This window comes from Caretta caretta, chromosome 3, assembly GCF_965140235.1.
Source record: "Caretta caretta isolate rCarCar2 chromosome 3, rCarCar1.hap1, whole genome shotgun sequence".
Lineage (NCBI taxonomy): Eukaryota > Metazoa > Chordata > Testudines > Cheloniidae > Caretta > Caretta caretta.
The window spans coordinates 208,975,635-208,989,407 of NC_134208.1; the positions used below are offsets into that span (position 1 = coordinate 208,975,635).

General features: G+C 50.8%; 1 protein-coding gene across 6 annotated transcripts in view; it reads right to left on the minus strand.

Annotated features, from left to right (window-relative positions):
* KLHDC3 (kelch domain containing 3) overlaps window positions 1–13,773 on the minus strand; it is a 34,846-nt gene that overhangs the window by 1,391 nt on the left and 19,682 nt on the right. For all 6 annotated transcript variants that reach the window (XM_048842330.2, XM_048842325.2, XM_048842327.2 and 3 more), the window contains 6 exons: window positions 12,291–12,362; window positions 11,839–12,052; window positions 11,388–11,474; window positions 9,494–9,602; window positions 854–927; window positions 228–306 (listed from right to left, as the gene is read on the minus strand). In XM_048842330.2, the coding sequence (XP_048698287.1) occupies window positions 228–306; window positions 854–927; window positions 9,494–9,602; window positions 11,388–11,474; window positions 11,839–12,052; window positions 12,291–12,362 (635 nt within the window). The remainder of the gene's footprint in view (window positions 1–227; window positions 307–853; window positions 928–9,493; window positions 9,603–11,387; window positions 11,475–11,838; window positions 12,053–12,290; window positions 12,363–13,773) is intronic.

Here is a 13,773-nt window from a genome sequence, read left to right on the forward strand (position 1 = left end):
GGGCCTGGGAGGGAGTGTGGCCCAAGGATCTGAGGGCAGAGTGTCCACCCCCATCAGTGTGTGTGACACCTTCCCAGAGCCCTCCCAACAGTGCTATTGCCCAGCTAGCAGACCCCATGGGTGAGGCTCCCTGACCAGCTTCCACCTACAGCTGCTTGGGTCTGGGAGCCTGGGACAGGAATGCTGAGAGGCCAGCTGTCAGAGAGCTGGAGGAGCAGCATCCCTACCTGATGTCATGTGGGAGGCAGGACTGGTCCAGGCTGTGCTGAATCACTGCCAGCTTACACAGTGTCTTCAGACTAGGGCCTATGGAGAGAAGGGCACGCCAGGTGTTAGTCCCGCCAACATCCAGGAGAGAGATGGAATTGCTCTTGCTTGGGGGAAGGGGGAAAGGGCAGGCACCAGCTCAGAGTCCAGATTAACTACCATGGGCAGCAGCCACATGGGTGTGGACAGCAAAGATCTCTTAGGCTATTTGTGCAGCCTGAGGCAGGCAAACCAGAGGCTGCACCTGCGTGGAGGAGGGCCTGCTTGGTGTGAACCAGTATAGCTAGAGACAGAGCAGCTGCAGCCTTGCTCCTGGGCCTGGACTTTTAAGACTGAGCACCTGCAGGTCAGCTCCTATGTCTGTATTTAGGCTGCTAGAAGTAGGAGAAAGGTTTCTGGAGTGCAGAGCCCCCTGTGACTCCAGCGGGAGCTGTAGGAAGCACTGCACTTTTGAAGTCAGGCCACTTATTTAGGGGCCTCAATCTGGCCATAGGAGCTAGCCTTCAGGTCCCAGGGTTGAGAGACCTGGCCAGAGGGTAGCCCTGGGGCAGGAGGACACAGCCATGGTGAGGAGATGCTCACGTACTGAAGTCCAGGATGTAGAGGTCCGAGTGATCCATCAGGTCAAATTCGTCCCCCATTCCCTCCTCCGGAGATGGGCTGTGGGAGCCAATCAGAACAGTCAGTCACTGCAGCCATGCTCCTCATGTGGGCTTGATGTTGCTCTGATTCTGGGGGTTAGGGAGAGACCCTGGGTCCAACCAAGATATGAGGGACTGCACAGCAGAGCTGAGCTGAGCTACCAGGAGCCTGGGCTCAGCCCCTACAGCCTTCCCCACAGGTCCTTGGCAGTTAGCTTCCATCACCGCCACTCTACTGAGGGGAGCCATATCCTGGCACCACTCTCTCTGCCCCCAGCCTCCTGGATTGCCTCCACCCCCTTCAACAGTCATTCCGTCCCCATGGCTTCTGATTAGGGCTCAACTGGCTCCCTTCCCATTTCTATCTCAGAGGTTCCCCTAAGACAGCTTTGCCTCCTTCTCCCACATTAGGGGCCCTGAAGGTTTCATCCTTAGTAGCCCTCCCCTCCCACCTTCTTCGGGTGACCACCTGGATTCCCATCCCCTCTGTGCCAATGACACCTATGCCTCTCCCTGCTCCATTCAGTCCTGTACCTGCAATTATCTTTTAGCTGGCTGGCTGCCCACTCAATCAGCCAGGCAAAAAAGCAACACCTCTTTCCTAGAAACCTGTTCTTCCTCTCCCCATCACAGCCAAGAACGCTACCCCCTCCCAGTTAATAGGAGGCTTCCAGCCTCCAGCTCACATTAGACTGCTCAGTTATTCAGGCCGAGTGCCAGATCCTGCTGGTTCTTCCTCCAACTCATCTTGGAAATCTGGCCCGCTTCCCCCTTGCCCAGGCTTTGTCATCTGCTGTAGCCCTCTCCTCTCTGGCCTCCCAGCTCCCTTTCAAGTCTGGCCCAAGAACTGCAGGGAGAATCATCTTCTCCATTCATTATTTCTAGCTTATCATTCTCCCAGGCCTGCACTGGCCTCAGTCTGCATCATTCAGACTCCTCATTTCCTGCCCTCAGAGCTCTGCTCCTGCCTACAACTCCCCCACTACCCTGCTCTCACCCCATTGCATGGACCTCCCCTCCACTTCACTTCCTCCAGTTAGAACCGGACTCCTAACAGAGATTTAAGGTGCATGAGAAAGATGTGTCTGTAACAAAGTCACTCCTGCTTCCCCCACAACCCCAGATCAGAGGCCTCATCCTTGCGCATCCACATGCAGAGCCCTCTCTCATTTCAAGTGCAAGAGGATCTGGCAGGAGCCTGTTCTTACACAGTGCTGTGAACATGGCTGGCCCTTTGCAAGTTGCCACACTCTAGAGCTCAGAGCAAACACACACAAGCCTGTGCCCCATAATGGCCCAGGACAGGAGCCACCTTCAAGCTGCTGGAGACCAGGCAGCTCTCATCTGAGGGAGGAGAAACCCAAGCATGCTGGGAAGGGGACACTGGGCTGGCATAGAATACAGATTTGTGTGCACAAGCATCTGCCCAGCCTTCTTCAGCTTCTCCCCTTCCCTAACAAGCCAGGCTCCTTGTGCTGCCCCCACAGCAGGCGGGGCCGGATGTTCCAGCACCAGCTGGAAAACTCATTACCACAGAAGGCCAGAGACACCTAGCAGGCAGCTGACTCGGGAGCAAGACAGAAAGAATGGAGCCGGGGCTGATGTCAGGTCACTCAAGAGCAGCAGCATTTCTAGGGCCTTCTCTGCAGACAAAGTGCGCTAGGAAACTTAAGTAGTGGCAGCTTTAAGGAGACATTGCTGCTGTGGGAGGCAGGCCTCCAACACAGGTTTCTCTGGAAGAACAGTTAAGCAGCCAGGAATTTTAAAAGGCCACACTGAGGAGACCAGCCAGCCTCTGCTTAACCCCAGAGCAGAAAAATGGTGGGAGTAGTTGGTGCTGCATAGGCCAGCCCTTCACAGACCACGGGCCTGCTCCCATCCCAGTCAAGTGAGCGGATGTAGAGTGAAGGAACAGAACAGGTACTGGAATGGAGTGCAGTGAGAAGCAAGAAGAAAGTGCCAGTCACACTGGCTCTAGGACAGGATTATTTACTCCCTTTCCATGAGGCACAGCACATTTCAAGACAGTCCAAGTACACGTCATTAAAGCACTCAGAACAGTGGTCCTTTAAACAGACGCAACCTTAGCAGAGCTGCTGCTCACTCAGCTACAGCAGTGAGGAAATGGGCAAGGGCTGGGGAAAGAAAAAGCTGTAAGAGTAAAATTTAAAAGGAGAGGCGAAGGTCAAAACTAACCTAGACTAGGAAAAATTAACAGATGCTGATCATCAAGGGCTGGGAAATACCTTTCAGAGAGAACATTGGGGCATTCTTCCACCACCCCACGTACCTACAAGGGCTAGTACCCAACCCTCACATACTCTTCAGGGAGGGTCCTGTCTTAGATGTCTTGAGGGCCTGCCACGTTTTTGGAACATACACAATCAACTGGAGAACTGGGAGACTTCATAAGCTTGCTGCTTGTTTGTGGTGTGCAGCTGAGTCACTGGGTCTCCATTTCCATTCCTTGAGCTGCAGAGACTTTGCAGGTAACAAGTAAACAACATTTTCTTTTCCTGCAGGTCACAGGACAGAGAGCACTGACCCTCCTGGGGATGAAACCAGCACATGCAGAGAGCCAGACAATTTCAGAGGTAGAAGTGCTGCTCCTGTAGCAGCTCCCTAATATTCTCCCCAAAGAAAAGTGTTTTTGGTGCAAGACAAAGGCTCCAGATCGCTACAGGCCAGTGAAAAGAGCAGTTGCTGAGCTAGTAGCTACCAGGACTTCTGCAGAGCCCATGAGAGGGCTGCCCCTCCCACTGCAATTCTGTAGCTACCAATTGCTAGTGCCCATCATCTTAGGGAAAATGCTTAAAAACGAAAAGCTAGATTCTGCAGACTCTAGTGAAATGTGTGACACCCCTGCTTAAGTAGCTAGGTGCCAATGCTCCTCATGCAGAGATCAGCCCTTGGCCTGGCCCTCTCCTCCCCAGGAACGGCATTGCTTGGCTTCAGCTCAGAACCTCCCCAAGTTCTTCAGCAGAAAACATGAAGGCACATTTGCGATGAAGGTTTGCAGCATACTGAAACGTGCATAAGCAGGGCCCTGCTGCCCTTCCCAAGATTCCCTGGCCGCTCTTAGCGAGTCACTTTTATAGTGCCTTTATCACTTTCTGGGTGTTAAATAGCTTCTCTTCCTGGTTACAAACTATTTCAAGATGCATTTCAGCTGCTCCATTCATATCCCAAAAGGGGGAAGCTGGACAAAGTTATAAGAAACTGACAAAAGGTAATTAGGCTGGAAATGCTCATACAGCCTTAACCAGGGGGGCACTGTAAGCATCAGTTAGAAATACTTCATCTCCATTCTAAAACGGACACAGCTCAACAAGTTCAGAGGCCTGACTGGTTAAAGGAATGGTACCAAGTGATCTCTGTACCACTCCTTTCAAGCCAGTCCCAACTAATTTGGAACCTGAAGTTGTTGCCATCTGATGGCTGTTCTGTGACCTGTGAAAGGAGTTCCAATTTCAGGCTAGCTCCTAGCAGACTGGCACCCTCTGGTGCATTCCCAGTAGAGAAGCCAAGACCTACATGAGCCAGAATGACTTGAATCCCTTCTCCCAACTGGCAAGAGGCACATTAATGCAGGACACACTGTCCCTGCCAATCTGTCCTCTGAATAAGTACAGCACCATCTCCATGGTGGAAAGCTATTATCAGATGTTAAAAATTGTACATAAGAGTCTGAGTTCACAAGTTCCACTCTAGCATGGGATGGGATAGTTTAAAGTGACACAGATGGAACTTTCAGATCTCAGCTGGCAGACGCATCAGTGGCGACTTCTCACTCGGGTTCTGCCCGTCTCAAGCCTTTGTGCATGAGGATCAGAGGGCTGGTAAGGGACCCAAGGCAGAGGGGACACAGAATGTGCAGGCAGACAACCTCCCCAGTCCTTACTCCAGCACCAGCGGGCAGCCTTACCACCCTGCTGCCATGAGTGATCAGTGCAGCGGCCACACTGGCAGAGACAGTACCTGTTGCTGATGGGTCCCATCTGTCTTAGCTCAGGAAAGAACCCTTTAATCCCACCACGGTGTAGCGGTTTCATAGCCAGGATAATCTAATCTTATCTCACATCCACGTCACAGGAAACCCTAATGCATCCCTTATCTTTCAGAGGGACAGCCAGCAGGCCCCATGTCTGCTGAATTATCACCACACACTGAGGGGGCTAAGGGAAGCCCGAGTTCAAGGCCAGGAGAGCAGCTAAGGGATGAGAGTCAGTGTGAACAGCTCCCAGGAAAGGGAGTCTCAGGACACATCCTCATCCACTATCAGCCAGACACCAGCAAAGCTTCCTGCTTCAGGCCCCATCTCCCACGGGGCCAGCACTCTGAGCTGCTTCCAACATGCTTGGACAGATTGGGCAGAGAGCGGAGGCTGCAGAAAGGGAGGGCTCTGAGGCAACAGCAGTAGCTGGTTGAGAGGGGGCTCTTGGATGGAAAAGCAGGGGCATCCAAGCTCATTTGGAAGCCCTGGGTTCCTTACCAGATTTCTTTTCAAGTTACACATTGTATATTCCATGCGAAAGAGATCTCACTCCTAAACACACGAGAGTCAGGAAACACAGCCTAAGACAAGGATGCTTCCCCCTTTGAAGGGTCCAGCAGAGTTCTCCTGTCCCCCTTAGGTACACATAAGCACCCTGTAACGGAACATTTATGGAAGACCACCCCTCCACTCACCTCCAAGGTCCTTGGGGTGCTGCAACGTTATATTGGAGGGAATCTGATCTGGCCATATTGTAATCCCTGTGACCCAGAGGCAGAGCTAAGAGGGAACTTTGCCTGAGCTCTGCACTGTTCATGGGGTAGCCACAATACTACACTGACACATTTTACTTGGAAAGTCCCTGGTTAAAAGTATTAGTGCTGTGGCTGCAGTGTGCAGAGCTGGCTTCAGGCAGGAATGCCATGGGATCATGTGTGGCAGCCCTGGGGTAGGTAGAAACGCACACGCTGGCTCAGACTTAGGAGCCTCACATCTGCCAGTGGCAGGGCTGGGAGATGCAGAGAAGAAAGACTCACAGCCTGGTCCATCCTCTCTGCCCCAGGATCCGAGCCCCACAAGCCTCAAGGCAGGCTACAGCTAGGACTCTGATGAATGCAGTATGGGAGGGAATTGATTTATGTGGGTGAGACATGTCTGAGATCTGGGGGGACACTGAATTGCCATGTAGCATTTGGGGCAGGCTGGGTTGGAAAGGGCACAGACTGAAGGTCTCTGGATGGAGTGTAGGAATGCATTTGGACCACATTGCACCAGATACACAGACTGCCTGGCCCAGCTTCTAAAGGACTCCTCCAAGAGCCATTTAGCACTTAGACAATGAGGCAGCTGCCACAGCAGGGAGAAAACAGTTCCTTTGGATGGGACAGGCAGAATAGAGGGGGGCCTCACTTTCCCTTCACCAGGAGCCAGCCGCTTCTGCCACGCAGCTGGCCAGGGGCTGCCTGCTGTTATTGTTTCAGTTCTCCTCTTTAATCCCTTCCTCTGTGCTGAAATTTTATCTCTGCTCTTTCTCCCCACTTCCTGGTGACCTGCAGCCTCCAGCAGACAATCCAGACTATAGGGAGCTCTCCATTTACAAGGACTTCCTGGAAAACTTCTTATCAAGCCAGCCAGCCAGCTCCAGAACACACCTGATAACTGCCTGCAGGAAGTGAACCAGCCCCTCCCAGGCTAGCTAGCCCCCTCCCCAGCACTGAGAGAGGCCCAGCAATCCTGATCTGCAGCAGCTCCTACTCGCTACCAAAGTTCAGTTTGAAGAACCCGTGTTGCTTGCAAGCAATGTGAAATGGTTGATTTGAAGAACCCGTGTTGCTTGAGAGAATGTGAAATGGTTGATTCTCAATGTGTCTTAAGACAGCAGCTTCCAATCTGTTCAACATAAACTGTGACAATGGAGACAAGACTGCAGGAATGCATGCTGTTAGGCTGGCCCTTCTGCCGAAGCCAAGCGCCTTCAGAGAAGAGCCTTGCTGCCTACAGGAGGCACCAAGCAGACTTTCTACCCCTACCCAACCTGCTCATTCAGCTCTCAGTGGACTCGCTAATCCCGGACCATTGCTTTGAAAAGCACCCCCAGCGTCACCGTTTCCCACTCTCCAACTGTGGCAGTTTGGAGTTCAACTGGAATCCTTCAGGAACTTTCACTTGAGGCTAAGACCCATCCTCCAGCCCCACACCTATCCCAAGGGTTACACCAAAGCCTGTACAGACTGACACTGAAGTCCTTGCCTGGTCTCTGCCACCCATCAGTGCCCAAGGGCTCTCAGCAAGCCATGCCAAGGGCCCTGGGAGAGCCCCAGCCCAGAGGTGTTTGATCCACTTCAGGCTGATGAAAGGATAAAAGGCGTTTCAAGCATCTGAACTAACATATGGTTGACACTTGGAGCAGATTTGCAAACAGGCTACACAGCCATAATCTGTCACTGCCAAGAGTTCAGAGAGCAGAAGGTCTGAGGAGGTGCTGGGGCATTTCCTTGCTTTTAGCAGCTGCTAAGTCTCTTGGCCAGATCCAGCTGCTCTGCATCCTGATGGGGTCACTGCCAGTGTTTGACAACTAAATCCCTAACTCCGGGCCCCCCATTAGCAAATGAAAACTTCAGCCAGATGCACTTTTGCAAGGGCTGCACAGGAATTGCCACCCAGCTGTAGTTCACTGCCCCGCCATACAGCCATTGTGATCACATGGAGGGGTTCACAAGCAGCTCTAGTGACCAGGAGTTCCATATTCATTCCCTGCTAACAGATGGGCCGCAACCTTCAGCAGCAGGGGCAAGGAGGGGCAGAAGTGATGTGCTCAGCAAGGGATACTTAGGTCTTGGAGGTTTACAACAGATGGACAGACTGGGTTCCACAGCAACAGTTTACAACATCACCTTTCCTCCCATAACCCCTTTCACTCAGGGCTCTCCTGTGCTTTACAGCTGTGGTGCACACCACCTGCCTTCCCAAAAGGTTAGTTCATTACCCTTATTTTACTGAAGAAATGGAGGCAAGGTGAGGTAAGAGTGTGTCAGTGACAGGCCTGTACTAGGACCCAGAAGTTGTGACTTCCAGTACTCTGCTGACCACTAGACCATGCTTTGAGAGCGGATAAAGGGAGAAAGTGTGTCCTTTTGCCTCTGGGTGATGTACAAAGATGCTTAGAATTTTTTCTCCCCTCTTTGGAGAAGGAGATGACCTGGAACTTGTCACCACTTCTCAGAGAGGTCAGACTAGATGAACATGGTGGTCCCTTCTGGCCCTAAAGTCTATGAGAGGCCATTAACACAGAGACAATGACCACAGGGCACCAAGGTGCCCTGTACCCACATGGAGGAAACCTTGGGGGCAATTTCAACTTTGCAGTTGCAGCAGAATGGGAAGGAATCTGCTTTTCTTGGTTCCAAGTGCATGTTGCCAAGGCCAGACCCAGCAAGAATGCAGTACTGGGATATCATCTGCACAGTGCCAAGGGCAGAAAGTCTCACATGAACTGATCCAATAGATACTAGTGGGGAGGGAGGAGTCAGGGCTTGGCACATACCAATGAGGATTCAGTCCACATCCTTCCACTAAAGGCTACAGAGCCTCTTGGTGCTTTGGCCAGACAGACCTACCTTGAGGGCACCTGAGTAAGGCGGGGGGGGGGGAGTAATAGCACAGTGCTAGCTGAGGGGTTCCATGTGGGATAGCACAGTGCTGGTGCCTTAGTAGGAGTTAGAGGAATCGGGTGGGTTTTAAACACTGGCAGATACAAAGAAGCTCCTTGCAGAGGTGCTTGGTCAGTGAGAGTCACATGGGGGATAAGAAGTTAAAAAGGTGGTTCACTTAACTGGCCAATTCCTTGCTTTTAAGGATGTAACTGGGCAGGTTGGCACGCAAGCAAGCAAACTGATTTCACAGTGTTTGTTGGTAGAAGAGTACTTGTTTATGTCATAGGGCAGTGTAATATGGGGTGTGACTATGTGGAGGAGGGGTGAGCAGGGAGGGAGTGTATGAGGGGGAGACAGGGAAGATCCTAGCAGGTAGAGAAGATCTCCATTCTGATAAGCCACCTGTGGCTCAAAGTTCAAACAGAATCTTGGTGTGATGAGCCAAAGATGTGTGTCAGCACAGAGATCTTCTTTGCCCAGGCCCAGAACCCCACAACACATACATTAACAACCCCTGCTTGAGACCAGAGAGCAGTCACAGGCAGGTGGGGTGTGGAAATGAAGGGGACGCTCAGTTGTCCGGGGATACAGGAGAGGTTTGGAGGGCCACCTATGCCACCTCTACTCACATTCTTCTCATTCAGTCTCCTCCCAGACAATGCCCCAGTCTGATAAACCACCTCGTCAGCCTCCTCAAGGCATCTGAACCTTAACACCAACAGTGACTGAAGACAACCTACCTTTTGCCTCTGTTCAAAAGTCCTGAGTTATCTGCCTGAGGTGTGCAATCCCCATGGGGCTAGGAAGGAGGATGGCTTCATTTAATCCCTTTTATGTGAAGAAAGAGGAACTAACTGCAGCCTGGGAGTGAAGGGAATTCAGGGGAAACAACTCAAAGCAGGAACCCTCCACCAGGGTGCCCCTGACCCAGTACTCACCTGGTGCCCCCAAATAGGATGATCTTGTCCCCCACTCTACAGCAGCACTGCCTGCGGCGAGGGCATGGCCCTTTCCCCTTGGGGTCGATCTTCTTCCAGGAAAAAGATACTGAGGAAAAACCCACAAGTCTGTCACAGGAAAAGGAGACCGGGCCCAGGGCTCAGCATGGAGACTGAGCAAACCCCGAATAGCCCGAGTTACAAATATTTACAAGCCCAAGTCTTAGGCAGACTACCAAGTGTTAAACAATACAGAGCATCAAACACAGGGATCTGCCATGCTGGTCCCAGAACTCTACCAGATGTAAAGAGCAGCCTCCCATGCCCCCTCCCACCACGAAAAGAGGAGCATTCCTCTGTGGACACTGCATTCAGAAGGCCTTTATTCCAGGTGCAGAGGGAAGGTTCTCATTGAGCTCAAACACAATTTATGGGAGTCAGCCCAGCGTGACCAGCATTGTGGAGTCTCTTGAGGATAGTGCATCAAAGTCACGTACATGCTCTCCATCAGTACTGGACCCGAGGAAGATCTGAGCTTATCCACCCAGCCTGCCAAACTCACCTTTGGTGATTCAGGCAGGAAAAACAACTTTCAGCCCCTTCCCCCTCCCATGTGAAGCAACAGAATGCTATATCCAGCAGAAACAAAGCCAGTCTCTCTACACAGGCCTAAGCTGTTTTGGTTCAGAACTGCAGGGATGGGCTTGGTTCAGGTTTGCCAGAGAACAGACTCCGGCTGCATTTGGAAACGGGGGTGGGAAGATGATCATGAGCAAGAGACTGACCACCATCCCTTCCCTGTCCGTCATTCTCCTGAAACACAACTCTTCAGCATCTTCTCTTGAAGGGTGCACATGGATGCACTGCCACCTGCTGACAGCTGCCCTGAGTGCAGAGCCATTCCCAAAGAGTGACACATATGCCCATTTGAAGAGAGGGCAGCTGTGACAAGGGACTGCTGAACAGGAGACTGAAGGCTGCAGAGTCCCCATTTAATAGGATAGCAAGGACAAACAGCTTTGAATGGATGTTTTGCTGGGGCTCCTGAAAATGTCAAACCCATTCAGGAAATTGCAGATATTAACCCTGTTCAGCAGCACGCTCATTAGCCCACAGATCTATCTCTGAGGAAAGCAGACTGAGCGTTACTATCCCCCAGACAAGCACTTAGCACTTCTATAGGCCTTCAAGTGCTCCAAGCACTTAGCAAATATTAATCCAGCCTCATGACTCTCCAGGAGGTAGGACAGCATCATCCTTTTCTACAGATGGGGGACCTGAGACACACTGCAGAGATTTGCCCATAGTCATGGGCTGACCGCTACTTCCTGGCTCTCTTCCTCTTGGTCTGCAGAATTAGGTCTTTTGGTATCAAAGTAGCAGGGGGCTGGAGTGTTAGGAGGGGTCAGGCTAGAGTTCAAAGTGAATGGCTTCCCCCTGCTGAAGCCAGGATCTCCCCCATGTTCCACACTCTCTAGGGGAACCCACCACTTTTCCTTAGCTTCCTTGCTGAAGTTTCCTTCTTTAGATTATCTAGTTTCTGGACAGAGTGCAGCGTACTGCCACAGAGGGTGAATCGGACTTCTCTTTTCTAGCTGGAAATGCATGTCTGCATTACTTCACTTGTTTCCAGCAAAGCGATTTGAAGCCAGCACTATGAAAAAGTCACAAGCTGATTTACACTAGCAATGTCAAAGAATGGCATTTCACTGCCAGATCATTGATCATGTGTATCTATGTATTTGTGTGTGGGTATTCACAAGCTCTTTGGGGCCTGGACAGCGTCCTCCAGGATGAGTGTATCACATCCAGCATAAGGGGGCTCTGATCACAACCCACAACCTAGGGCACTACCATACTACAAATAAAGTGAGAAAAGTTTGAGTCTAAATACCTGGATCAAATTTCCAGAGATCATGGAAATGTCTGTTCAAACGTGCATTGTAGCCACCAAATATATATAACTCCCCATTGTAGCCAACTGCAGGGAGCAAGGAGAAATATCAGCACACACAAGACAGAACCAAGCTTGTGCCAGCCTCCCAACAGCCACAAATACAAAGGAAAGAGGTCCCAGTTACTTCCCTTCCAACATGCCGTCTTCACGTTTGAGGCAGCATGCGCGGTTCTTCACCTGCACAGGATTACATCATGCATCTGCTTTCCAGCAGGACACGTGTCATTGTGCATCCCCTGCCATCCCCCCCTTCTACCCAGAGAACTAGATACTCCTTTCACTCTCTTAGCAGACCAGGAAGGCTGCACACACCTCTCCTTCTTCCCATTTGGCCTAAGGAGTCCTAAGCCCTTCCTTTCCCCATGTTCCCTGGAGTGAGACAACTCACATGCCGAGTGGCTCCTCCTGCCTTCAGGGAGCAATGGAGTAGGAGGGGAGTCCAGCCAGGAGTTTGTTTCAGTGTCAAACACTTTAATTCGGTTACAGTAGATCTCATTGTTGGAGTGAAAGGGCCCAAAGCGATCTGCTCTGCCACCAAATACATACATCTTTGTCCCAATGATGGTGGCCGAGTGGAAGTCTCTCCAGCGAGCTGGTGTGCCCTGGAACAACACAGGCTGCTAGTAAGTAAAGCCAGTGAAAATGCAGATTACCCCAGGAGATGATTTAACTGGGATTGGGTGGCCCAGTTTAGAGATGAGCAGCCAGCCCACAGAGAACTTACGCTCCTGCAGGTTCCAACCAAGTGAGACAGAAGTGACAGCAGGTATATGCAATATCCCTGAAGGGTAGCAGAGGTGAAGGGTTCTACATGGGCCAAAGGGATAAACAGACACTGACCTTTGCTGAGATTAGAGTCCACATCATGTTGCTGGTATCCAACTTGTGGATGTCATTTGAGAAGCAGTCAGCCTGGAAGAGAGCCCAATTACCCAATTGTTAGGCAGACCAGGACCTCATGGCCTTCAGGACACTAACATGGCCTAGAGACCTGGAATATCCTCTGGAAACTGGAAGTCCACTGACTCACATCTGATGTAAAACTCATTCGGTGCACAGGATGGACAGCTTTTGGGAATGAGGCAACTGCCCAGGATTTCTTATCCCCTATCATTCAGCAGGTGGACCCAGGCGTTGTTTACTGGACATCATCCACAGCCCATACTGGATTTGGAATAACTATTAATTGCCTCCTGGGCTTTTCTCTGGTGCTCATCACCATAATATCAGAGTGCTTTGCAAACCAGAGAGTCTCCAGTCAATAGCTGCACAACTATTCACTACTTTTGGGTGCCCAGCTCGAAATGCCTACCACTCGATTTTTCAGAGACGCTGAGCACCCACAGCTCCCACACAGTTCAAATGGCAGTTTTGAGTGCTCGGCACTTCTGAAAGTCAGGTCCCCACTGTCTGTGAAAATCCTAGTAAGAGCAATATGTCCATTGCCACATGGGAAATCTGTGGCAAAGCTTGTTTCTCCTGGGTCCCAGACCAGTTCCTTAAGTACAAGGCTATCCTAGCTCTTCCTGCAACTCCATAGCTCATTCAGTATCACATTCTAACTTTTGCTACAAGTGAGGCAAGGATTTTAAGACAATAGGCTCATTCACTGTCCATCCTGTGCAATGAGGAGGAAAAGGTCCTGCAGACAAGAGATAGTAAGTGATCACATAGTTAAAGACTGCATCATAATGCACATGCACAAACGGGCAGAACCAAAATAGCCCAGGCAACATTAATTCTGGCAATTCCTAATGTAAGTGCTTAACTTCATGACACTAATGGGCTTTGTATGTAATTTCGTAGGAGTTTTATAAACAGAGACCCACAAGTTCCATATGCAACTGTAGTGACCCCTACACATAGATCATTAGCCGGTTTGAATCCAGGATCATCAGATCCACTGCATAATCCTCTAGCTCAAAGGGCTGGACTAACTCTGCTAGCTAGTAGCAGTAGCAAGCTGTTATCTAACTGGCCAGCCTTTACAGTGGGGGAAGAAAACACATTTGCTAGCATTACATATAGCCAAGCATATACAGTTGGCATACTCATTCTGAGCAGCAGTGTGTCTAAGTAATCAAGACTTGTGTCCAACATGAAATACCTGGTTGCTATTTCCAGTTCTGCCAGAAGTGAGCTCGTACAATCTCTTCTGTAAAATGGGGGAGGGGCCAAGAGGAGAATCACACTTGCCAACCTCCAAGGGTAGAAGTATGAGAACTTGCTAAACAAGGACAGAACTACTGTTAGCCAAAACAAGATGAATACAATTGTGCTGGTCTAGGAGCCAGGGGACCTGCACAACTGCCCTTAGGCTAAC